The sequence below is a fragment of the Oncorhynchus clarkii genome, chromosome 29 (genome assembly GCF_045791955.1).
Source record: "Oncorhynchus clarkii lewisi isolate Uvic-CL-2024 chromosome 29, UVic_Ocla_1.0, whole genome shotgun sequence".
Taxonomy (NCBI): domain Eukaryota; kingdom Metazoa; phylum Chordata; class Actinopteri; order Salmoniformes; family Salmonidae; genus Oncorhynchus; species Oncorhynchus clarkii.
In genome coordinates this window covers 37,556,344-37,582,883 of record NC_092175.1, presented here as the reverse complement: position 1 = coordinate 37,582,883, position 26,540 = coordinate 37,556,344, and the positions used below count along the sequence as shown (strand labels likewise).

The window sequence follows — 26,540 nt, the reverse complement described above, 5'->3', positions numbered from 1 at the left end:
TCATTAGCCGACTGGGAGATGAATCACACATAAGAAGTTGAGATAGGGTGTGATCTGCTCTGTGCAGGTGGACCTGTGTCTGTGTGTTAACTCTGCAGTGTTACTGTGTGTAGGACAGGACAGGACAAGCAGGCTGTCTGTTGTCTGAATGTCCTCTTTACAGCTTCTTGGAACACTTTCAAGTTCATAACACACACCTTGTCATCACTGCTAATATATATCTCCCTTTCTCCTCATTCCTCTCCCTCTCTATCTCTTTCCCCAACTATTTCTCTCCCTTTTCTATCTCCCCCTTCCCTCTCTCCCTGTCACAGAGGAGCAAGGAGAGGAGGGGCGTGGCAAATGCCAGCAGCAGAGTAACCACGGCAACGACGCATCAAAAAAATCCGATCTGCAATGCTGCACGTCCGAGGCCATCCATGGCAACCGTCACCATGACAGCAAGGAAGGCGAAGAGTTGACCTCCCCTCGTCACCCTGTAACCATGACTTCTGACCCTGAGGAGGAGCTGGTGATGTCACCACCGCCACTGGAGGAGGAAGAAGGACACAAGATGGCCGCCACTGAGATGGTTTCAATGGAACCTGGATGTACAGATGGAGAGATGGGGACAGAAGGAGAAGATAAATATGGAGGAGGTTTTACTTTTAACCGCGAAGGCTCTCGAGCATCTGCACAACAGAGGACTCAAAGAGGTGACCACCACACCAATAGAGTCGACAACAACAACAGTAGCAGTGCAGGGGGGCCATCGTGCTCAGGCAACGGACCACAGAGCTCCATACAGAGGGATGGAGGGAGAGAGAAGGACCAGAGAGATGGAGGGAGAGAGAAGGACCAGAGAGATGGAGGGAGAGAGAAGGACCAGAGAGATGGAGGGAGAGAGAAGGACCAGAGAGATGGAGGGAGAGAGAAGGACCAGAGAGATGGAGGGAGGGAGAACGACCAGAGAGATGGAGGGAGAGAGAACGACCAGAGAGATGGAGGGAGAGAGAACGACCAGAGAGATGGAGGGAGAGAGAACGACCAGAGAGATGGAGGGAGAGAGAACGACCAGAGAGATGGAGGGAGAGATGGAGGGAGAGAGAAGGACCAGAGAGATGGAGGGAGAGAGAAGGACCAGAGAGATGGAGGGAGAGAGAAGGACCAGAGAGATGGAGGGAGAGAGAAGGACCAGAGAGATGGAGGGAGAGAGAAGGACCAGAGAGATGGAGGGAGAGAGAAGGACCAGAGAGATGGAGGGAGAGAGAAGGACCAGAGAGATGGAGGGAGAGAGAAGGACCAGAGAGATGGAGGGAGAGAGAAGGACCAGAGAGATGGAGGGAGAGAGAAGGACCAGAGAGATGGAGGGAGAGAGAACGACCAGAGAGATGGAGGGAGAGAGAACAACCAGAGAGATGGAGGGAGAGAGACGGACCACAGTGGGAGAGACCCAGACCTCCCGGAGCCAGCAGGGGGTTCCCCTGGCTCTGCCAAGCCCACCAGGAAGACTCGTAAACCGGACCGGGAGATCTATCAGCCGGGGGGCCGAAGGAGCACCACCAGCACCCAGGGGAAGGAAGTGGGAAGAGAGACGAAGAAACCGAATACCCCTGGTCCTGGGTCTGGTTCTGTTAGAGAGGAGGCTGTAGTCAAGAGAGAGCCAGCCCCACAAAAAGAGACTGGAGGAGAGAGAGGCGGAGTGGAGGAGAAGGGGAGAGGTGGCAGGTGTGAGGAGAAGGAGAGAAGGCAGGGGAGGAGAGAGACAGGCAAAGCGGCAGCAGCAGTCTCAGACCCTGTATCAGAGAACCTGACTGGGAAGATGGAGAAACTCAGTGTGACTGTCCCAGCCGGGAGAGAGGAGGAGGATGAGAGAGGAGGAGGAGAGAAAGGACAGGGTCAGGAAGTAGACAGGAGGAAGAAGGCTAGCGTTGAGGGCAGGAGGAGCAGAGGAGTTGAGGGAGGAGGAGCAAATGGAGGTGAGAAGACAGAGGAGAAGAAGAGAGAGAGGGGAAACCGCAGGAACAGAGGAGGAGGAGGGGAGAAGGGGGGCAATCAGGACTCCAAGAGAAGAGGAAGAGGGGAAGGAGAAGGGGGGAAGGGTGAGCGAGTGATTAAAGAGAGAAATAAGAGAGAGTCAGAGGGGGACAAAGAGGAGGAAGCAAACCATCCTGCAGATACACAGCCAACAAAAGGAAGAGAAAAACAGAGGGATAAAGAGACGGAAAGAGAGGAACCGAGGGACAGGGAGATGGAGAGAGGGAACAACAGACCCCGAGACATAGACAGAGAAAGAGAGGAACCGAGGGATAGGGAGATGGAGAGAGGGAACAACAGACCCCGAGACATAGACAGAAAAAGAGAGGAACCGAGGGACAGGGAGATGGAGAGAGGGAACAACAGACCCCGAGACATAGACAGAGAAAGAGAGGAACCGAGGGATAGGGAGATGGAGAGAGGGAACAACAGACCCCGAGACATAGACAGAGAAAGAGAGGAACCGAGGGACAGGGACAAGCAGAGAGGGAACAACAGACCCCGAGACATAGACAGAGAAAGGGATGGAGAGATGGAGAGAAACAGAGAGAGGTCAGCGGAGGGGAATGAGAGGAGCAGAGCCAACACTAATCCTAACAACAACCACCACCACCCATCATCATCCTCTAAGCGTTACTCCAAGTCAGACATCAGAAGACCCAGGAACCGCACCTACAGCACCAGCTCTGCCAGCAGTGGCACCAGTCTGGACGGACCTGGACTGGGACAGGGAGGGGGTTTGGGGGAGGACAGGGCCCGACGAGACCGGTTGGGGCGCAGGGAGCGAGAGAGAGGGGAGGGAGGAGGAGGTCAGCTCCAGAACAGGAGGAGAAGCACTAGAGACTCCTCTACTGACTCACTGGAAGAGAGCAAGGTGGGAGAATGGATGGATGAGAGGGGGAGAAGGAGGAGAGACGGAGGAGAGGAGGTCTGGAGCCCGGAGAGGAGGAAGAGGGGGGAGGAGAGCAGAGGGACAGGAGGGAGGCACAGAGGAGGAGGAGGGAGAGGAGGTCTCCTGAGAATATCTCACAGTGACAGACAGTCAGGCTCCTCCCAGGCTACCTCAGGCCCTGGCGAGGACCCCCAGGGGCGACGCAGACAGGGCACTGGGCCTCGCAGCAGGGGGAGGGGCATCCTCATCCTCCCCGCCCACACCAACCTCTCCAATTTGCCGGCGGAGGCCGGGCCGAGGCTTCTGTTTGGTGGGATCCGTGGAGGAAGAGATGCGGGGCTAGGGAGAGGAGGAGGAAGGGGCGGAGGAACTAGGCGTCTCTGGGACCCAAACAACCCCGACCAGAAACCCACCCTCGGGCTCTCCCAGCATGCATCGCACCAGCAGCAGCCCATGTACCTGCAGACAGGCGTTGGTTACGGAGCGCTGCACTTCCTGGATACAGATGACGAGGCTGCAGGGAGTCCCCCGGTCCGCCAGGGGGAGCACTTCCACCTCCAGCAGCAGGCTGCAGCCATGGCCCAGGCCTTCTACAAGTATCAGAACTCTGACAACCCTTACCCTTACAACGCCAACCCTAACCCCAACACACGCTACCCCTACCCTTACCACACTATGCCCGCCGGCCCTTACCAGATCCCCCCCTCTAACGACATGTACCACCCGGGTCAGTTCTACGGGGGGTACAGGGGCCAGGGGTACCCGGATGGACCCGAGGCTGTAGCAGGGGGTGGATCCGGAGCAGGTGTAACCCCTGAGGAGGCTGGGCAACATGCCAGAGGAGAGCTGGGGAGACTGCTGAGAGCTGCAGACAGTCAGGAGTTACAGCTCACTAACCTGTTGTCTCGAGACAGACTCGGTGCTGATGGACTGGACCGCATGGCTCAGCTCAGGTAAGATAGAGGGATGGAGAGGAGAGGAAGCAACAGCTCACTAACCTGCTAATGGAGGGGGGGGGAATGGTGAAAGCTGCAACCTGCTGTCTAAAAACAAACTATGCTCCTTTCTTTATCTTGCCCCCCCCCCTCCAGAGCTGACCTGTTGACCCTGTACGAGCGTGTGATCCTAACAGACATAGAGTTCAGTGACAGCCAGAACCTGGACCAGGCTCTATGGAAGAACGTGTTCTACCAGGTTATAGAGCGCTTCAGACAGCTCCTCAAAGATCCCAGTGGAGACTCAGCTCCGCGCATCACCACCATGCTACTGACACTGCTGGACGAGGTACACACACTGAACACACAGGCATCAATCAGCTGTTACCTAAAACACGTGTAAATATTGGACTATAAATTGTGCCTTCCTTTATTGTATTTACGCTGAACTGTTTAATCAATTCTACTGAGAAATGTACTTTTTGTTCCTATTCTTATCCTTCGTTATTTATTATTGTTGTTGAATTATCCAAAAGGAACCTGCAAGTAAGCATTTCGTGGGACGGTGTGTATCATGTGTGTCCCGTACATACGACTAATAAAACTGACCTTGAAACACGTACAGACAGACACACACCACGTACAGACAGACAAACACCACATACAGACACACACCACGTACAGACAGACAGACACCACGTACAGACAGACAAACACCACGTACAGACAGACAAACACCACGTACAGACAGACACACACCACGTACAAACACACACCACGTACAGACAGACACACACCACGTACAGACAGACACACACCACGTACAGACAGACACACACCACGTACAGACAGACACACACCACGTACAGACAGACACACACCACGTACAAACACACACCACGTACAGACAGACACACACCACGTACAGACAGACACACACCACGTACAGACAGACACACACCACGTACAGACAGACACACACCACGTACAGACAGACACACACCACGTACAGACAGACAAACACCACGTACAGACAGACACACACCACGTACAAACACACACCACGTACAGACAGACACACACCATGTACAAACACACACCACGTACAGACAGACACACACCACGTACAGACAGACACACACCACGTACAGACAGACACACACCACGTACAGACAGACACACACCACGTACAGACAGACACACACCACGTACAGACAGACACACACCACGTACAGACAGACACACAAGCACTGATTGCGTGAACAGCACTGTCATGCGAATAGTGTTGGTGACAGTATGCAGACTACATTTCTTCAGGGAACTAAACTTTTTCTATCATGCTGTTGTTTGTTTCCCAGGGGGCAGTATTCTTTGATGCGCTGCTGCAGAAGCTTCAGATGGTGTTTCAGTTTAAACTGGAGGATTACATGGACGGCATGGCCATCAGACCACGACCACTACGCAAAACGGTTACTACTGTGTGTGTGTGTGTGTGTGTGTGTGTGTGTGTGTGTGTGTGTGTGTGTGTGTGTGTGTGTGTGTGTGTGTGTGTGTGTGTGTGTGTGTGTGTGTGTGTGTGTGTGTGTGTGTGTGTGTGTGTGTGTGTGTGTAATTAACCATGTTTAATGTGTGTTTGGTCAGGTGAGGTATGCTCTGATCAGTGCCCAGCGGTGTTTGATCTGTCAGGGGGACATCGCCCGTTATCGGGAGCAGGCCAGCGACTCGGCTAACTACGGCAAGGCCCGCAGGTACGTAGCACATCAACCGTGGCTATTGGCTACCACAAAACACATAATTGTCTGACCATTCATACATGTCCATTCATGTGTGTTCCTGCTCGTGTTCCTGTTCGTTTCTCCACAATGGAGAAAACGGTGTGCTTTTTGTTCTCAGGTCTCTTTTGCTAAATATATTTTTCTCAGGGAGACTATTCCCCCGACTAGTAAATGTAGCTTACACCACAGCATTGTTGAATACTAATTTCTGATTGGCTAGAAGGGCATTCTAGAATGTACATTTAAAACCAGATAATGGGAGAGTTGGAAAAGAAATCGTAACACCTTGATGCAATATGCACCTACACATATACTTGCTACACAGTTACAGAAAGCTAAACCAACAACCACACTGTCGTGTCTTTAGTGTCATTAAAGGTGAAGACTTATTTTATCAAATCAATTCTCTGTAATTATTATTACGTGATTAAACTGATCATGTAAATTAAATTAACTAGGAAGTCGGGGCACCATGGAATATATATTACAAGTTATAATTTTCTGAATATACCTCTTCAGATATTTTAATATCTGATCAATTAGTCTTCTATTAATAAATTATTATTATTACCTTTGTCAGTCTCATCTGAACTTCGTAAATTGTTGGTTATCTGCACGAACCCACCCTTTACTATAAATCATCCATACACCAATTGGCTCAATTATTTATTTCCTAACTAATTAAACAATTACAGAATATACAATACATAATAACATTATACAGTAAAATGCCGTCCCTAGTGGACTTAACAAGACAAAACAGTTGGGGTTATAACATGGTAAATTCAGAGAGAAGAGAAGGAGGTTTTGGAAGGAAGACTAAGGAACATTGGTCTTCATAGGACCTGGGAAGCTATTCTCACATAAATGTATATGCCACTAACGATCGCTCATTCGGGAAAAGCAATGCATTGTATTTACGTGAAGCTGGTGATGTGAGGCTCTGGTTTGCCCAGTCGATGTCTCCCTCGTCCTTTGTGAAAACTTCCGGGTCATCATGTGAGAAGTTCACGTGGTCGGAGAGGTTCATCTCACTCTGGAGATTGGTCCACGTTGGTCAGTGTTGTCGTACTAGATTTGCTACCTTTCCAGCTGCAGTCTGATAGGCTGTCATCTAGGACTAATTTCTTCTTGAGTGATCAATAGTTCAGAGTTCAAACCATTTCAAGCTCCCATGTTTCCTGGCCTGTATGGTTGACATTAGAATTAGCCCTTTTGGCCTCCCGGGTGGCGCAGTGGTTAAGGGCGCTGTACTGCAGCGCCAGCTGTGCCATCAGAGTCCCTGGGTTCGCGCCCAGGCTCTGTCGTAACCGGCCGCGACCGGGAGGTCCGTGGGGCGACGCACAATTGGCCTAGCATCGCCCGGGTTAGGGAGGGCTTGGTCGGTAGAGGTGTCCTTGTCTCATCGCGCACCAGCGACTCCTGTGGCGGGCTGGGCGCAGTGTGCGCTAACCAAGGTGGCCAGGTGCACGGTGTTTCCTCCGGCGCATTGGTGCGGCTGGCTTCCGGGTTGGATGCGTGCTGTGTTAAGAAGCAGTGCGGCTTGGTTGGGTTGTGTATCGGAGGACGCATGACTTTCAACCTTCGTCTCTCCCGAGCCCGTACGGGAGTTGTAGCGATGAGACAAGATGGACAATTGGATACCACGAAATTGGGGAGAAAAAGGGGTAAAAAAAAAAAAGATTTAGCCCTTTTAAACGTGAAGACAAATCCTTGCAGTATTCAGAACTTGAGTGAATTTTTGTTATGTAGAGTGGACTGTAGACAACTATTCGCCACCACAGCTCACGCTGGGGTTTGCTTAGTTCAATGTCATGGGGTTCATGGGGCTCTTATAGAAATGTATTTCATTTCCAACCAATGCCTGTTCACTTGGGCGTGGCTACTGACTTAGTTAAACTTTACAGGTGAACATCACATTACATTACATCATTTCGTAAATAGTTTCATCTTTACTCATTCATTTTATATAAGAATTAGATGCAAACCTCATAGCTGAGGCACCTGTATGAACAGAGGGTAATGTGGCTGCATGAGGTCACGAACATGAAACAAAACGGACGGGTCGTAGCTGGCTTCTCCACCGACCCTTTTCACATTCTCCAAAATAGGACTATTCTCAAATTCTGGGATGTAGTAGAATTGAGCGGGAGAATCCCTTTGTCTTACTGTGAAGCTCTCTCTCTCAATTGCACGGTCAGGGAAAGTCTCTGTGGTATTTACGACGTGGTTGTAAGGTCATAAAACTGCCCCGTAAAACTGTGTGTGTGTGTGGGGGGGGGGGGGGGGGGGTTGTTTACATCTCTGCTAGCCAATTCACTGAAAGGGCCAGCGTTGACAATGCAAACCGAAATTGGATACATTGTAAACGCAGGTCCAACGAGGAAAAAAATAAATATCCATAATATCCATAAATATCAAACCAATTGAACAAACAACTGGGTTTCGTCTCTAGCAATTAAAATATGAGAAAGTATGAATTATTTTATAAAAATGAAAATATCAATTAATTGTTTTTATTTCTACTGTTTGCTTTAGTAGTGTTTTCTTCTAGTGGCCGCTGTAAAACATTCAAAGTATAAACCATAAACCTAGTGAATACCATTGGTGTTTAATATGAGGGTTTCAGCATCAGCTGTCAGAGCAGTTTACCGATCACTGTACCTGTACACAGCCCATCTGTAAATAGCCCACCCAACTACCTCATCCCCATATTGTTATTTATCCTCTTGCTCTTTTGCACCCCAGTATCTCTACTTGCACATCATAATCAGTAGATCTATCACTCCAGTGTTAATGCTAAATTGTAATTATTTTGCCTCTATGGTTTATTTATTGCCTTACCTCCCTAATCTTCTACATTTGCGCACACTGCATATAGGTTATTCTATTGTGTTATTGAGTACGTTTGTTTATTCCATGTGTAACTCTGTTGTTGTTTTTGTCGCACTGCTTTGCTTTATCTTGGCCAGGTCGCAGTTGTAAATGAGAACTTGTTCTCAACTGGCCTACCTGGTTAAATAAAGGTAAAATAAAAAAATAGAATATCCCCTATTTATTTTTTTGCACTATATTTAATGTACTATGTTTTGCCGTCAAACTGGTGACAGTTGTGAAAATAGTCAATCATTGGACAAGTTGCAGAGGTCATTGAAAATAATGCTATTGCTGATTAGATGCTTTTTTCATTCATTAGGCTATTTTCTCCTGGAGCATATGGTCTCTCAACTAAGAACTGTTGGACAATATGGACACAGATATATATATATATATATATATATATATATATATATATATATATATATATATTTTTTTATATATATATATATATATATATAATTATATTTTTTATATTTGAATTTTAAAAATGCAGTTATTAAAGTATAAATTACCAAAGTTGCAATAGATTGCCATAGATTTTCTGTTAATTACCAAAATTACAGGATTCCAGTAACTTTAGTAAATTACCGGTAGCTATCAAATCACATGCGCCGAATACAACCGTGAAATGCTAACTTACAAGCCCTTAACCAACAATGCAGTTCAATAAATAGTTAAGAAAATATTTACTAAATAAACTAAAGTAAAAAATAAAAAGTTACACAAAATGACTTAACAATAATGAGGCTATATACAGGGGGTACCGGTACTGAGTCAATGTGCGGGGGTACCGGTTAGTCAAGGTAATTTGTACATCTAGGTATGGCTAAAGTGATTATGCATAGATAATAAACAGTGAGTAGCAGCAGTGTAAAAACAGGGGGGGGGGGGGGGGGTCAATGTATAGTCCGGGTGGCCGTTTTATTAATTGTCTTTTGATCCTAGACTTGGCGCTCCGGTACCGCTTGCCGTGCAGCAGCACAGAGAACAGTCTATGCCCTGGGTGACTTGGCACTCCGGTACCGCTTGCCATGCAGCAGCAGAGAGAACAGTCTATGACCTGGGTGACTGGAGTCATTGACAATTTTCTCTTCCTCTGTTACCGCCTAGTATATAGGTCCTGGATGGCAGGAAGCTTGGCCTGGCAGGAAGCTTGATGTATTGGGCCGTACGCACTACCCTCTGTAGTGCCTTACGGTCGGAGGCCGAGCAGTTGCCATACCAAGCGGGGATGGAAGCAGTGAGGATGCTCTCAATGGTGCAGCTGTATAACTTTTTTAGCATCTGGGGAGCCTTGACAAATCTTTCCAGTCTCCTGAGGGGGAAAGGTGTTGTCGTGCCCTCTTCACGACTGTCTTGGTGTGTTTGGACCATGATAGTTTGTTGGTGATGTGGACACTAAGGAACTTGAATCTCTCGACCCGCTCCACTACAGCCCCGTCGACGTTAATGGGGGCCTGTTCAGCCCTCCTTTTCCTGTAGTCCACGATCATCTCCTTTGTCTTGCTCACATTGAGGGAGAGGTTGTTGTCCTAGCACCACACTGCCAGGTCTCTGACCTCCTCCCTATAGGCTGTCTCATCGTTGTCAATGATCTGGCCTACCACTGTTGTATCGTCAGCAAACTTCATGATGGAGTTTGAGTCGTTCTTGGCCACGCAGTCATGGGTGAACAAGGAGTACAGGTGGGGACTAAGCATGCACCCTTGTTGGACCACGGTGTTGAGGATCAGTGTGGCAGAAGTGTTGTTGCCTACCCTTACCACTTGGGGGCGGCCCATCAGGAAGTCCAGGATCCAGTTGCAGAGGGAGGTGTTTACTCCCAGGTCCTTAGCTTCGTGATTAGCTATGGTGTTGAACGCTGAGCTGAAGTCAATGGACATCATTCTCACATAGGTGTTTCTTTTGTCCAGGTGGAAAAGGGCAGTGTGGATTGAGATTGCGTCATCTGTGGATCTGTTGGGCGGTATGCGAACACTTCATGGATACCGACGTGAGTGCTACAGGGCGGTAGTCATTTAGGCAGGTTACCTTCTCTTTCTTGAGCACAGTGACTATAGTGGTCTGCTTGAAACGTGTAGGTATTACAGACTTAGTCAGGGAGAGGTTGAAAATGTCATTGAAGATACTTGCCAGTTGGTCCGTGCATGCTCTGAGTACACACCCTGGTAATCCATCTGGCCCCGCGGCCTTGTGAATGTTGACCTGTTTAAAGGTCTTGCTCACATTGGCTACAGAGAGCGTGATCACACAGTTGTCCGGAACAGCTGGTGCTCTCATGCATGCTTCAGTGTTGCTTGCCTCGAAGCCAGCTTTACAACCCCTACACAGGAGTGGTCTCTCTTTTTGTGTAAAGTCATCTTCTCTTCTTTCTCTACCTTCTCCCTCTTCTTTCTTCCTCCTCCCTCCTCTTCCTCCTCCTGTCTAGTTGGTACCTGAAGGCCCAGCAGATTGCTCCTAAGAACGGACGACCCTACAACCAGCTGGCCCTGCTGGCTGTCTACACGGTGAGAAGATGTGTTATTTTCTACAGTAGGGGACAAGATGAGACGAGACAAATATCTGTTGTGTTGATGTAATGCTGTGTAAAGTATGTATTGCTGATTTCTCCCCCCCCAAAAAAAATAATTTCCATGAAAACGGTGAATAATGTATATAGTTAGTTATATTTTGACAGAGAAAACCGACAGACACAAGAAAGATCACTCGCATCTCTCTCTCTCTCTCTCGCTCTCTCTCTCTCTCTCTCTCTCTCTCTCTCTCTCTCTCTCTCTCTCTGTCTCTGTCTCTGTCTCTGTCTCTGTCTCTCTCGCTCTCTCTCTCTCTAGAAGAGGAAGTTGGATGCAGTGTATTATTACATGCGTAGCCTGGCGGCCTCCAATCCCATCCTCACTGCCAAGGAGAGCCTCATGAGTCTGTTTGAAGAGGCCAAACGCAAGGTCAGACACACACACAAACACTGGCCACATATACACCTATAGCTCAACCGACACTGCTTTCATAGACCAGCTAATGTATTCATAGACCAAACACATCCAAGCCTTTCATCTCCTGGTTCTGTCCCCTGCTTGTGTATTCAGGCAGACCAGATGGGGCGGAGGCAGGAGTCAGAGGGGGGTTCCAGGGGCCCTGGGGTCCAGGGTGGAGGAAGAGGACGGGGGGAGCCGGGGGCCAGAGTAGAGATCTGGCTTCGCCCTGTCGTCCAGGCAGGGGCTCTCTCATCGCACCGCGGGGGCAGCGAGTCCAGCAGAGACTCTGAACAGGACGGAGAGCTCGGCAACCTCAGCGCTAGTGATGTGAGTACAATACACATATACGTATGCACCCACGCACACCCACTCTTTATGGCTTCTCTTCTGCTTCTCTTCCGGTTGTGTTCCAGTTCTTCTATATTGGACGCTGTTAATACTCCTCTGTGTCTCTTTGTGTCCATCTGTGGGTCTGCACATGTTCACTCATGCTCCAGAAGAAGTACACACACACACACACACACACACACACACACATACACACACACACACACACACACACAGCCACAGAGACACACACAGCAACAGAGACACACACAGAAATGGAGGCACACATGACCTTGTTTCCAGACACACAACAGGAACTATTCTCCATTATCCATCTCTCTTTCTCTTTCTCTGTCGGTCTTTCTTTCTGTCTTTCCAGCTCATATTCCCCTCTTCCTCTCATTGGAAAAAAAATCAAAAACCTGTTTTTGCGTTGTCATTATGGGTTATTGTGTGTCGATTGATGAGGGGGGAAAAATAATTTTATCCATTTTAGAATAAGGCTGTAATGTAACAAAATGTGGAAAAGGGGAAGGGGTCTGAATACTTTCTGAATGCACCGTATATGCTGTCACTCTCTCTGTTAAATACCTCTGGTTCTCAGGTGTATATTAGAGGTCGACCGATTAATTAGGGCCGATTTCAAGTTTTCATAACAATCAGAAATCGGTATTTTTGGGCGCCGATTTATTATTATTCTTCTTTTTTTACACCTTTATTTAACTAGGCAAGTCAGTTAAGAACACATTCTTCATTTCAAAGACGGCCTAGGAACGGTGGGTTAAATGCCTCGTTCAAGGGGCAGGACGACAGATTTTCACCTCGTCAGCTCGGGGGATCCAATCTTGCAACCTTACATTTAACTAGTCCAACGCTATACCGACCTGCCTCTCTCGTTTCACTCCACAAGGAGTGCCTGTTACAAGCCAAGGTAAGTTGCTAGCTAGCATTAAACTTATCTTATAAAAACAATCAATCAATCATAATCACTAGTTAACTACACATGGTTGATGATATTACTAGGTATTATCTAGCGTGTCCTGCGTTGCATATAATCTGACTGAGCATACAAGTATCTAAGTATCTGACTGAGCGGTGGTAGACAGAAGCAGGCGCATAAACATTCATTCAAACAGCACTTTTGTGCTTTTTGCCAGCAACTCTTCGTTGTGCGTCAAGCATTGCGCTGTTTATGACTTCAAGCCTATCAACTCCCGAGATGAGGCGGGTGTAACCGAAGTGAAATGGCTAGCTAGTTAGCGCGCGCAAATAGCGTTTCAAACGTCACTCGCTCTGAGCCTTGGAGTGGTTGTTTCCCTTGCTCTGCTTGGGTAATGCTGCTTCGAGGGTGGCTGTTGTCATTGTGTTCCTGGTTCGAGCCCAGGGAGCAGCGAGGAGAGGGACGGAAGCTATACTGTTACACTGACAATACTAAAGTGTCTATAAGAACATCCAATAGTCAAAGGTTAATGAAATACAAATGGTATAGAGGGAAATAGTCCTATAATTCCTATAATAACTACAACCTAAAACTTCTTACCTGGGAATATTGAAGACTCATGTTAAAAGGAACCACCAGCTTTCATATGTTCTCATGTTCTGAGCAAGGAACTTAAACGTTAGCTTTCTTACATGGCACATATTGCACTTTTACTTTCTTCTCCAACACTTTGTTTTTGCATTATTTAAACCAAATTATTATGTATTTGAGGCTAAATTGATTTTATTGATGTATTATATTAAGTTAAAATAAGTGTTCATTCAGTATTGTTGTAATTGTCATTATTACAAATAAAATGTTTAAAAAATTGGCCGATTAATCGGTATCGGCTTTTTTGGTCCTCCAATAATCTGTATCGGTATCGGCATTGAAAAATCATAATCGGTCGACCTCTACTGTATATTCTGTCACTCTCTCTGTTAATTACCTCTGGTTCTCAGGTTCCCTTGTCCACAGGGCACAGTCAGAGAGACACACCCATATTCTCTCTCTCACACATACACACGCACACAGACAGACATAAACACACATATACACACACTAGAGATGTTTTCTCTCTCAGGAAGTGGTGGCTCTGTGACTCACCCTCCGTAGTGGACAGACAGAGTGCGTCGTGGGCCGCAGCGCTCTCGCCGTCTCCATGGAGATACGCCCTCGTAAACACATCCACACACACACACATACGCAGGCAGACACACAAACACACACACACATCCGCTCACACACACAGTCTTGTACAACTAACCTTGTTGGCGACACACAGTTTAGTCCCATTCTAAATAAAATTTTCCCTAACCCCTAAACCTAACCCTTACGCTAACCTTAACCAAAAAACCTAACCCAGTTTTTGTTAGTTTACTTTTCTTGTGTGGACTTCTAGTTAAACATGTTCAGACACACACAAGCAGGCAGAAACATGTAAACACACAGATGCCGACACACACCCACACATACGCAGACATTAGGGATGGGCACTGTTATATGAATATTCAAGTACATCAGTATTAGAATACTTGCGAGAGTATTCATTTTTTTTTAAAGAAAAAATAAAGAAACGCCCTATTTTAACAATGAAATAGCTTTGTCTAAATGATCTGTGATATTGCAACACACGGATATACCATGACATTTTAAATTCTTAATTCAATAAAACAATACAAATTTTAGTGTAGTTTTTAAGACGTGCCCCCAATAAATATGCATACTGTAGTCTTACAAAGGTTCTACGCGTTTGTTGTAATTGTTGGCCAATCAGTGGCACCACAGTCCGAGGCTACACGTGTAGAAAGCAATGTGGGAGATCTCTAATCATTGTTGGCCAATCAGTGGCACCACAGTCCGAGGCTACACGTGTAGAAAGCAATGTGGGAGATCTCTAATCATTGCAAAATTGAATTAAAATTACGGAATTAAGTTAGCTAAATGAGAAGGAGTAGGTTGCGACGAGCGACCATCGGGTTGGCTGTTTAATCTGAATGGAATTGTTGTAGACAAGGATGGGAAGCACAGCAAAATAGACTCAATTAGTAGCTAGCTAGCTGACTAACAAAGCTGGCTATCTTAGCTAGCTTCTTCACATCGATTTGATGCCGTCAAGACAGGCACTACAAGATGGGATGATAGATAACTTATGGCATCCAGGGTTTCTTCTGCCATAGAAACCCTTGGGCGGGCAGCCTAAGTCCAAACAGTATATGTATTTTTATTAATTTGTTTCAACATTTTCGGGGTGGAAAAATGCTTTGTGTAAACCTAAAGGAAAACTCCACCAAAAAACAATATTTTGGTATTTGTTTCATTAGTCCATTGTTGATGTAGTCCCAAAATGTTTCATATGATGCATAATGCATCATACGGGCCGGATGTCTGTACAATATTCTTAACAATTCAGCCGTGCCGACAGGCTGACCGTTGCCATTCCCACGCCCCCTGCCACACCACCTAAGCCCTTTTTTTTTGTCTAGAAAAAACCCTGGCATCCACAAGTCTGTATTGGCTACTCTCTCTCCTTCCCGTCTCAAACACACCGACCCCCGCACAGCTGCAAGCAGAGCAGCACCTCTCTCCCATGTTTCCGCTGGCTGTGTAGCAAGCCATTTCCCAAGCTGAAACAACGTTCCAAATGTTTGTTTTTTTATTTATGTTTTTTTTACATGTAGTTCGACTATCCGGGATATCTGTAAAAAAATAATATATATATATACAATTTGAATAGTGAAATGATTTAAAATGCCCTTTACTAACACACACACACACACACACACACATCCATGTGTCAAACCTGTTAGTTAACAGGCTTCCCCATGACTATATCAGTAGTTAATGAGAAATGTCTGTCTTTGTGTCTGGAAGACTGTTTACCATAGTTTAACCTTACTCTCTTTTTTTTTTCATCTCTTCAATTACCTTTGTTGTTTTTCTGATGTAAGTTGGCCTATAGTCAGGTTCTGGTTCCCACCTTTTCGCTCAGTCTCTTTCACCTACCTAGCTGTTATAACAAGTGTTATAACCAGTCCCCTTCACCTAGCGGTTATAACAAGTGTTATAACCAGTCCCCTTCACCTAGCTGTTATAACAAGTGTTATAACAGTCCCCTTTACTTAGCTGTTATAACCAGTGTTATAACCAGTCCCCTTCACCTAGTGGTTATAACAAGTGTAATAACTAGTCCCCTTCTCCTAGCTGTTATAACCAGTGTTATAACCAGTCCCCTTCACCTAGCGGTTATAACAAGTGTAATAACCAGTCCCCTTCGCTTAGCTGTTATAACAAGTGTTATAACCAGTCCCCTTCACTTAGCTGTTATAACCAGTCCCCTTCACCTAGCGGTTAAATAGCATAGAAAAATGTAAGAAGGCGACAGGACAGACATGACTAATCAATGCTAGACCTACTATCTGACTCATCCGTGCTTTGTTGCTCCTGTCTGTCTTCAGCTCAATAAGAGGTTCATACTCAGCTTCCTCCACGCTCATGGAAAACTCTTCACTAAAGTGGGGTGAGTTATTTTGGTGTGTGTGTGTGTGGTCGTGAATTAAAGTATTATTTTTAAAGCCCGTGTGGTTATGTGTATGCTCTAACACACATATTTAACAGATTATGCTGTTGTTTTTGAAGAAGGATTTTACTTCCAATCACTGTGATATGTGGTTGTCTTGCCTACCTTAGTTGAAAGCGCTGACTGTTAGTATCTCTGGGTAAGAGTGTTAAATGAGCAACATGTCCACAGCATGGAGTCGTTCCCAGAGGTGGTCAGTCGTGTTCTCCAGGAGTTCAGAGTGCTGATCCAACACAGCCCCTCCCCCCTGGGCAGCACACGCATGTTACAGATCATCACCATCAACATGTTCACTATACACAACGCTCAGAGCAGAGGTAACACATGCGCTCGCACACACACACACACACACACACACACACACACACACACACACACACACACACACACACAGAGAAAAGCGACCTTGTACAAAAGTATTGTGCAAAAACACTGAAGCCTATGATCTCCTTCTCTCTCCCTCTACCTCCTTCCCCCCCTCTCTCCTTCTCCCCTCACTCTCTCTCTCCTTCTACCTCCTTCCCTCTCTCCCTCCCTCCCCCTTCCTCTCTCTCCTCCCCTCCCCTTCCTCCCTCCCTCTCCTCCCCCTTCCATTTCCCTTCCTTCCTTTCTCTCTCTCTCCCTCCCTCTCCTTTCTCTCTCTCTCTCCTTCTCCTCCCTCTCCTCCCCCTTCCCCCTCCCTTCCTCCCTCTCCCTTCCTCTTTCTCCCTCCCTCTCCCTTCCTCTCTCCCTCCTCCCCCTTCCGTCTCCCTTCCTTTAGGAGGAGATGGTGAGGTGAGGTCTGTTTTACAGGAGCAGACTACAGCTCTGGGTCTGGCCATGTTCTCTCTGCTGGTCCAGCGCTGCACAGAACTACTGAGAGACACACCTGCAGGTATGTCATTCACAGATAGGATATTTGTATATATTGTATGGTTGTAAAATGACTGTCTGACTGACACAGTTCATATAAGGGTAGAGCACTCTAACCCACTAACACTCTAACCCACTAACACTCTAACCCACTAACACTCTAACCCACTAACACTAACACTCTAACCCACTAACCCACTAATACTCTAACCCACTAACACTCTAACCCACTAACACTCTAACCCACAAACACGCTAACCCCCTAACACACTAACCCACTAACACTCTAACCCACTAACACTTTAACCCACTAACAGTCTAACCCTCTAACACTCTAACCCACTAACACTCTAACCCACTAACACTCTAACCCACTAACACTAACACTCTAACCCACTAACCCACTAATACTCTAACCCACTAACACTCTAACCCACTAACACTCTAACCCACAAACACGCTAACCCCCTAACACACTAACCCACTAACACTCTAACCCACTAACACTTTAACCCACTAACAGTCTAACCCTCTAACACTCTAACCCACTAACCATCTAACACACGAACACTCTAACCCACAAACACGCTAACCCCCTAACACACTAACCCACTAACACTCTAACCCACTAACACTCTAACCCACTAACACTCTAACCCACTAACACTCTAACACTCTAACCCACTAACACTCTAACCCACTAACACTCTAACCCACTAACACGCTAACCCACTAACACTCTAACCCACTAACACGCTAACACTCTAACCCACTAACACTCTAACCCACTAACACTCTAACCCACTAACCCTCTAAAGCCCTTTAACCCTCTAACCCCCTAACCCTCTAACCCACTAACCCTCTAACCCACTAACACTCTAACCCACTAACACGCTAACCCACTAACACTCTAACCCACTAACACGCTAACACTCTAACCCACTAACACGCTAACCCACTAACCCTCTAAAGCCCTTTAACCCTCTAACCCACTAACACTCTAACCCACTAACACTCTAACCCACTAACACTCTAACCCACTAACACACTAACCCACTAACCCACTAACACTCTAACCCACTAACACTCTAACCCACTAACATTCTAACCCACTAACACTCTAACCCACTAACCCACTAACACTCTAACCCACTAACAGGCTATTGTGAAATGGTAGAACCTACCGTAGCCAGCTAACTAGCCATGTGCTTTTCCTCCATGACCAACACATGTTTTATTTAGGTGCTATGGGAATGAATACACAACAGCATATCAAACTGGGATCATGTTTTTAGGTTGGATGGATTCTTGGTTCTGACTCCTAAAACTTAGGGTTAATTATCAGGTATCCTATTGAAATGTTGAGTGCTGTGGTTTAGAGGGCCTACACCAGAAGTGAATGGTTATCTGTAGGAGGAAGGTATATGGTGTGTGTGCAATTAAGCTTGGAATGTACTGAGTGTAGGGAATCGATCACATGTGTCAGGCATTGATAAGGGGAGAGAGCCATGGATTAGTGATGAAGGGGGTCGAGGTCAGAGAGAAGGAACAGTTTATTTCCTGCCTAACAATAAAGACGTCACCACTGGGGGAACCATGTCTTGGTCGGTTCAGCTGTTTGTCCCTCTGGGATGAATTGACTTGGTTTAAGCTTCCATAGTGTCCGTTGAGTTCTTACTCTGATAATTACAACCTAACAGGTCACACCGACAAGTAGAATAATATTTTCCGGGGTCATATTTATTTTCTATGATGAATCTGATTATGTCGCATTGGAGAAGTGAGAAGCTAAAAAGGCTAGCTAGCTTGCTATGTTTTTTTGCCAGGCTGGTAGCTAGTTACTACTAGCAAGGGAAGGTGACTGTCCTTGCTTTCAAAAAATGTAATGACAAATGTTTTTTTTTTTACTTTGCTATTGTGAGTGGGAGTGGGACCGGTGAGGATATCATGTTACCAAAAATCCAACTCCATCCACACAGCTTGTAGTAACCTTGATGGAGAGGTTTGCCTGACCTATGAACTCTACTCCCTAGGAAGGTAGACAATGATTATCTTTCTCTCTCTCTCTATCCTTTTCTCCCTCTCCCTCACTCCATCTCTCAGAGTCCATCCCAGAGGAGGAGAGAGAAGATGGGGATGAGTGGGAGGAGGGGATGGTGAGAGTTTCTGCCTTCCCATTGGACCTGAGGGAGCTGCTGCCCAGCGTTAAAGTCTGGTCTGATTGGATGCTTGGACACCCCGACCAATGGAATCCTCCGCCTTGTAGTATAGAGTGAGTATACAATCCAAACACAGGACGATTTTCCTGTGGGGAGGTGTTACTGTCTCCTCTCTCTTCCTGTGGGCAGGTGTTACTGTCTCCTCTCTCTTCCTGTGGGCAGGTGTTACTGTCTCCTCTCTCTTCCTGTGGGGAGGTGTTACTGTCTTTCTCTCTTCCTGTGGGGAGGTGTTACTGTCTCCTCTCTCTTCCTGTGGGGAGGTGTTACTGTCTCCTTTTTCTTCCTGTGGGGAGGTGTTATTGTCTCCTCTCTCTCTTCCTGTGGGCAGGTGTTACTATCTCCTCTCACTTCCTGTGGGGAGGTGTTACTGTCTCCTTTCTCTTCCTGTGGGGAGGTGTTATTGTCTCCTCTCTCTCTTCCTGTGGGGAGGTGTTACTGTCTCCTCTCTCTTCCTGTGGGGAGGTGTTACTGTCTCCTCTCTTCCTGTGGGGAGGTGTTACTGTCCCCTCTCTCTTCCTGTGGGGAGGTGTTACTGTCTCCTCTCACTTCCTGTGGGCAGGTGTTACTGTCTCCTCTCTTCCTGTGGGGAGGTGTTACTGTCTCCTCTCTCTTCCTGTGGGGAGGTGTTACTGTCTCCTCTCTCTTCCTGTGGGGAGGTGTTACTGTCGCCTCTCTCTTCCTGTGGGGAGGTGTTACTGTCTCCTCTCTCATCCTGTGGTGAGGTGTTACTGTCTCCTCTCACTTCCTGTGGGCAGGTGTTACTGTCTCCTCTCTTCCTGTGGGGAGGTGTTACTGTCCCCTCTCTCTTCCTGTGGGGAGGTGTTACTGTCTCCTCTCACTTCCTGTGGGCAGATGTTACTGTCTCCTCTCTTCCTGTGGGGAGGTGTTACTGTCTTCTCTCACTTCCTGTGGGGAGGTGTTACTGTCTCCTCTCTTCCTGTGGGCAGGTGTTACTGTCTCCTTCCTGTGGGGAGGTGTTACTGTCTCCTTCCTGTGGGGAGGTGTTACGGTCTCCTTCCTGTGGGGAGGTGTTACGGTCTCCTTCCTGTGGGGAGGTGTTACTGTCTCCTTCCTGTGGGGCGGTGTTACTGTCTCCTTCCTGTGGGGAGGTGTTACTGTCTCCTTCCTGTGGGGAGGTGTTACTGTCTCCTCCCTCTGCCTGTGGGGAGGTGTTACTGTCTCCTCTCTTCCTGTGGGGAGGTGTTACTGTCTCCTCCCTCTGCCTGTGGGGAGGTGTTACTGTCTCCTCTCTCTTCCTGTGGGGAGGTGTTATTGTCTCCTCTCTCTCTTCCTGTGGGGAGGTGTTACTGTCTCCTCCCTCTGCCTGTGGGGAGGTGTTACTGTCTCCTCTCTCTGCCTGTGGGGAGGTGTTACTGTCTCCTCTCTTCCTGTGGGGAGGTGTTGCTTTACCACACTGATTGTCCCTCGTCTCTCTACCAGTGGTTGTAGCTCTGGTGTGTGGCGTAGCTTGGCCGACCTGTGTAATGCGTTGGCTCGTGTCGACCACGGGGAAGCGCCGCTGTACAAGGCAGACGGGGACGGAGGCGAGGGGGATGAAGAGCTCCGCCTGTTGCTATTGGAGGAAGACAGGCTACTGGCCGGCTTCGTCCCGCTGCTCGCCGCCCCACAGGAACCCTGCTACATAGAACTCACCAGGGATACCGTGAGTTTATACACCATATACACATTACATACATGTTCTCTCTGGCTCCCTCACTCTTTCCCTTTCTCTCTCTCTCTCTTGCTCGCTCTCTCTCTTTCTCTCTCCCCCCTCTCCCTCTCTCTCTTGCTCGCTCTCTCTCTTTCTCTCTCTCTCTCTCTCTCTCTCTCACTCTTTCCCTTTCTCTCTCTCTCCCTCTCTCCCTCCCCTCACTCTCTCCCTTTCTCTCCCCCCCTCTCTCTCTCTCTCCCCCTCACTCTTTCTCTCTCTCTCTCTCTTTCTCTCTCTCCCTCTCTCTCCCTCCCCCTCACTCTCTCCCTTTCTCTCCACCCCCTCTCTCTCTTTCTCTCCCTTTCTCTTTCTCTCCCTCTCTCTCTCTCTCTCTCTCTCTCTCCCCCCCTCTCTCCCCCCTCACTCTTTCCCTTTCTGTCTCTCTCTCCCTCCCCCTCACTCTCTCCCTTTCTGTCTCTCTCCCCCCTCTCCCTCTCTCTTGCTCGCTCTCTCTCTTTCTCTCTCTCTCTCTCTCTGTCACTCTTTCCCTTTCTCTCTCTCTCCCTCTCTCCCTCCCCTCACTCTCTCCCTTTCTCTCCCCCCCTCTCTCTCTCTCTCCCCCTCACTCTTTCTCTCTCTCTCTCTTTCTCTCTCTCCCTCTCTCTCCCTCCCCCTCACTCTCTCCCTTTCTCTCCACCCCCTCTCTCTCTTTCTCTCCCTTTCTCTTTCTCTCCCTCTCTCTCTCTCTCTCTCTCTCCCCCCCCCTCTCTCCCCCCCTCACTCTTTCCCTTTCTGTCTCTCTCTCCCTCCCCCTCACTCTCTCCCTTTCTGTCTCTCTCCCTCCCCCTCACTCTCTCCCTTTCTCTCTCCCTATGTCTCTCTCTAGGCAATAGCAGCAGACTGTAAAAGGGTAACAGTGTTGAAGTATTTCCTGGAGGCTCTGTGTGGACAGGAACAACCTCTTCTGGCCTTCAAGGGAGGGAAGTATGTCTCCATGGCAACCTCTCCCCAACCCAGCAGCCCTGGCGACGCCCACAGTCGACACGACTCACTGACCGAGAGAGAGGTGTTTGTTTGTTTCTCTCTCTTACTTATCAAATGTATTCCAGGTTCTTCTCCAAGTTTCTCTGTCTCTCAATACTTGATTATTTGTTTTAAGTCTAGCACTGAGTTAGACACCTGTCACAACTAGTCACTGTCATGAATGCCTTGGTTAGCTGAATCAGGTGTGTATGTGTTTTTAGATGTGTGTCTGCTAACATGTCCCTCTGTTCCCCTCTCTCCTGTGATGCTGTATCTTAGAGCGATGACGTCATCGTGGAGGCGGAGTCGTCTGTTTCCGAGGGGGATGAGGGCGGGGGCAGCGAAGATGACATCAGAGAGCTCCGGGCCAGACGCAGCGCCCTCACTAACAGACTGGCTCAGCAGCAACGACGCAGGGACAAGATACAGGTCACACACACTATATACACACTCACACAGACACGCACACTATATACAGACACACACACAGTATATACATACACACACACACTATATACACACTCACACAGACACAGACACACACACACACCACACACACACAAACACACACACACACACTATATACATAAACAAACACACAGACACACACACTATACACACTCACACAGACACACACACACACACACACACACACACTATATACATAAACAAACACACAGACACACACACTATATACACACTCACACAGAAACACTATATACACAGTCACACAGACACGCACACTATATACAGACACACACACACACACAGTATATACATACACACACACACACTATATACACACTCACACAGACACACACACACACACACACACACACACACTATATACATAAACAAACACACAGACACACACACTATATACACACTCACACAGACACACACATACTCACACAGCCTCACACTATATACAGTCGTGGCCAAAAGTTTTGAGAATGACACAAATATTAATTTTCACTAAGTCTGCTGCCTCAGTTTGTATGATGCCAATTTGCATATACTCCAGAATGTTATGAAGAGTAATAAGATGAATTGCAATTTATTGCAAAGTCCCTCTTTGCCATGCAAATGAACTGAATCCCCCAAAAACATTTCCACTGCATTTCAGCCCTGCCACAAAAGGACTAGCTGACATCATGTCAGTGATTCTCTCGTTAACACAGGTGTGAGTGTTGACGAGGACAAGGCTGGAGATCACTCTGTCATGCTGATTGAGTTCGAAAAACAGACTGGAAGCTTCAAAAGGAGGGTGGTGCTTGGGAATCATTGTTCTTCATCTGTCAACCATGATTACCTGCAAGGAAACACGTGCCGTCATCATTGCTTTGCACAAAAAGGGCTTCACAGGCAAGGATATTGCTGGCAGTAAGATTGCACCTAAATCAACCATTTATAGGATCATCAAGAAGGGCAGCAAAGAAGCCACTTCTCTTCAGGAAAAACATCAGGGACAGACTGATATTCTGCAAAAGGTACAGGGATTGGACTGCTGAGGACTGGGGTAAAGTCATTTTCTCTGATGAATCCCCTTTCCGATTGTTTGGGACATCCGGAAAAAAGCTTGTCCGGAGAAGTCAAGGTGAGCGCTACCATCAGTCCTGTGTCATGCCAACAGTAAAGCATCCTGAGACCATTCATGTGTGGGCTCGCTTCTCAGCCAAGGGAGTGGGCTCACCCATAATTTTGCCTAAGAACACAACCATGAATAAAGAATGGTACCAACACATCCTCAGAGAGCAACTTCTCCCAACCATCCAGGAACAGTTTGGTGACGAACAATGCAGTTTCCAGCATGATGGAGCACCTTGCCATTAGGCAAAAGTTATAACTAAGTGGCTCGGGGAACAAAACATAGATATTTTGGGTCCATGGCCAGGAAACACCCCAGACCTTAATCCCATTGAGAACTTGTGGTCAATCCTCAAGAGGCGGGTGGACAAACAAAAACCCACAAATGCTGAACTCCTCCAAGCATTGATTATGCAAGAATGGGCAGCCATCAGTCAGGATGTGGCCCAGAAGTTAATTGACAGCATGCCAGGGCAGATTGCAGAGGTCTTGAAAAAGAAGGGTCAACACTGCAAATATTGACTCTTTGCATCAACTTCATGTAATTGTCAATAAAAGCCTTTGACACTTATGAAATGTTGTAATTATACTTCAGTATTCTATAGTAACATCTGCCCAAAATATCTAAAGACACTGAAGCAGCAGACTTTGTGAAAATGTATATTTGTGTCATTCTCAAAACTTTCGGCCACGACTGTACACTACTGTTCAAAAGTTTGGGACACTTAGAAGTTTCCTTGTTTTTAAAAGAAAAGCAATTTTTTTGTCCATTAAAATAACATCAAATTGATCAGAAATACAGTGTCGACATTGTTAATGTTGTAAATGACTATTGTAGCTGGAAACGTCTGGTTTTTAATAGAATATCTACATAGGCGTACAGAGGCCCGTTATCAGCAACCATCACTCCTGTGTTCCAATGGCACGCTGTGTTAGCTAATCAAAGTTTATCATTTTAAAAGGCTAATTGATCATTAGAAAATCTTTTTGCAATTATATTACCACAGCTGAAAACTGACCCGATTTAAGATAGAGTAAATTGTTTATATGACTTTATTCCTGTGCATGTAAACATACTCATTGCACGCTCGGAATGTGGGACCAAATACTAAACTTTCGACTCATTTATTTACAAGAATGTTTAGGTGTGTCAATTTTGACCCCTACCTTTTTTTGAGGAAAACAATATTACAAACAACAATAAACAACATCTCTTTCTCTGAGCAAATGTATTGGTATAAAATAATATAATTTCCCCATTTGTTTTGGTGCATACTATACAGTACCAGTCAAAAGTTTGGGCACGCCTACACATTCAACGTTTTTTTTCTTTATTTTTACAATGTTGAAAATAGTATAAAAATAAAGAAATAAAATAAAGAAATAAAAAACCCTGGAGTGAGTAGTTGTCAACATTTACCTGGTTCTGTATAGCTCAGCATTGACTTTCTACTGTCATTATTGATCATCTTTTTTTTAGGGTGTCAATAATTTCGGACGCCACTGTATGTCCTGAATTCTTGAGCGTGTTAACCTGTGTGTTAACGTGTGTGTGTACATGTGTTTATACCATGTAACGTGTGTTAACATGTGGTGTGTCTCCCTCCGTGCAGGCGGTGTTACAGACGTGTGGTCAGTTGGAGTTAGAGGTACGTCCTCTTTTCCTGGTTCCAGACACCAATGGCTTCATCGACCACCTGACTGGCCTCAAGACGCTGCTGCAGTCTGGGACTTACATACTGGTGGTGCCCCTCATAGGTAACTAGCACACATACTGACTGACTGACTGACATCATCATCACCATCATCATCATCAACCACCTCACTGGCCTCAAGACACCTCTCCCCCTCCTTTTCTATCCACCTCTCCCTGTCTCTCACTCCCTCACCGTCTCTCTCTCTCTCCCTGTCTCTTACTCCCTCACCGTCTCTCTCTCTCCCTGTCTCTCACTCCCTCACCGTCTCTCTCTCTCTCTCTCTCTCTCTCTCTCTCCCCCTTAATCTCTCCCCACTGTCTCTCTCTCTCTCCCTTCTCCAGTGATAACAGAGTTGGATGGTCTGGCGAAGGGTCAGGAGAGCTGCGGAGGCTCTGGCGGTGGTCATGGCGGCGGTGGTTCCCGTGGTAACCCTGGCGCAACTCATGCGCGGGCGGTCCAGGAGAAGGCCAAGGTTGCCGTGGCGTTTCTGGAGCGAGGGTTCGAGGCCAGAGAGCCCTGTCTCAGAGCGCTGACCAGCAGAGGAAGTCAACTGGAGTCTATCGCCTTCCGCAGTGAAGACACCTCCGGACAACAGGTGTGTGTGTGTGTGTGCGTGCGTGTGTGTGTGTGTGTGTGTAAACACCCAGATCCTCTGTTTACAGTGCGATGTTTTACCATCTGTAGTATGTGAATTAGTTTGGAGTAGTCTGACTGCATATCAATGCATTTTCATCCAATTTTGGGCTGTCATTGAAAATCAACTTTAGATTTACCAGTCTCTCCTCCCTCCCTCCCTACCTCCTCCCTTCCTTTCTCTCTCTCCAGGGGAACAATGATGATGTCATCTTGTCCTGCTGTCTCCACTACTGCAAAGACAAGGCTAAGGACTTCATGCCTGCAAATAGAGGTAGACAACCACACACACACACACACACACACCACCACCCACACACACATTATGCCTGATTTGTCTATACTTTTATATTAACCCCCCTCTTTCCCTCTATCCTCTCCTTCCTCAACCCCCCCCACTTCTTCCCCTCCCAACCTCTGCTCCCCTCTCTCCCCCCCTCCCATCCTCTGCTCCCCCCCCCCCTCCCATCCTCTGCTCCCCCCTCCCATCCTCTGCTCCCCTCTCCCCCCTCCCATCCTCTGCTC

The 26,540-nt window shown here is 47.2% G+C and overlaps 1 protein-coding gene across 1 annotated transcript in view; it reads left to right on the top strand.

The window, feature by feature from the left end:
* LOC139388078 (telomerase-binding protein EST1A-like) overlaps window positions 1–26,540 on the top strand; it is a 36,515-nt gene that overhangs the window by 6,801 nt on the left and 3,174 nt on the right. Inside the window, exons 2-18 of the mRNA XM_071134606.1 lie at window positions 315–3,861; window positions 4,000–4,192; window positions 5,202–5,312; window positions 5,485–5,591; window positions 10,927–11,005; window positions 11,327–11,437; window positions 11,579–11,794; window positions 16,232–16,293; window positions 16,525–16,670; window positions 17,114–17,227; window positions 19,309–19,477; window positions 20,865–21,087; window positions 21,962–22,141; window positions 22,378–22,527; window positions 25,299–25,443; window positions 25,724–25,977; window positions 26,208–26,289. Of these exons, the coding sequence (XP_070990707.1) occupies window positions 315–3,861; window positions 4,000–4,192; window positions 5,202–5,312; window positions 5,485–5,591; window positions 10,927–11,005; window positions 11,327–11,437; window positions 11,579–11,794; window positions 16,232–16,293; window positions 16,525–16,670; window positions 17,114–17,227; window positions 19,309–19,477; window positions 20,865–21,087; window positions 21,962–22,141; window positions 22,378–22,527; window positions 25,299–25,443; window positions 25,724–25,977; window positions 26,208–26,289 (5,889 nt within the window). The remainder of the gene's footprint in view (window positions 1–314; window positions 3,862–3,999; window positions 4,193–5,201; window positions 5,313–5,484; window positions 5,592–10,926; window positions 11,006–11,326; window positions 11,438–11,578; window positions 11,795–16,231; window positions 16,294–16,524; window positions 16,671–17,113; window positions 17,228–19,308; window positions 19,478–20,864; window positions 21,088–21,961; window positions 22,142–22,377; window positions 22,528–25,298; window positions 25,444–25,723; window positions 25,978–26,207; window positions 26,290–26,540) is intronic.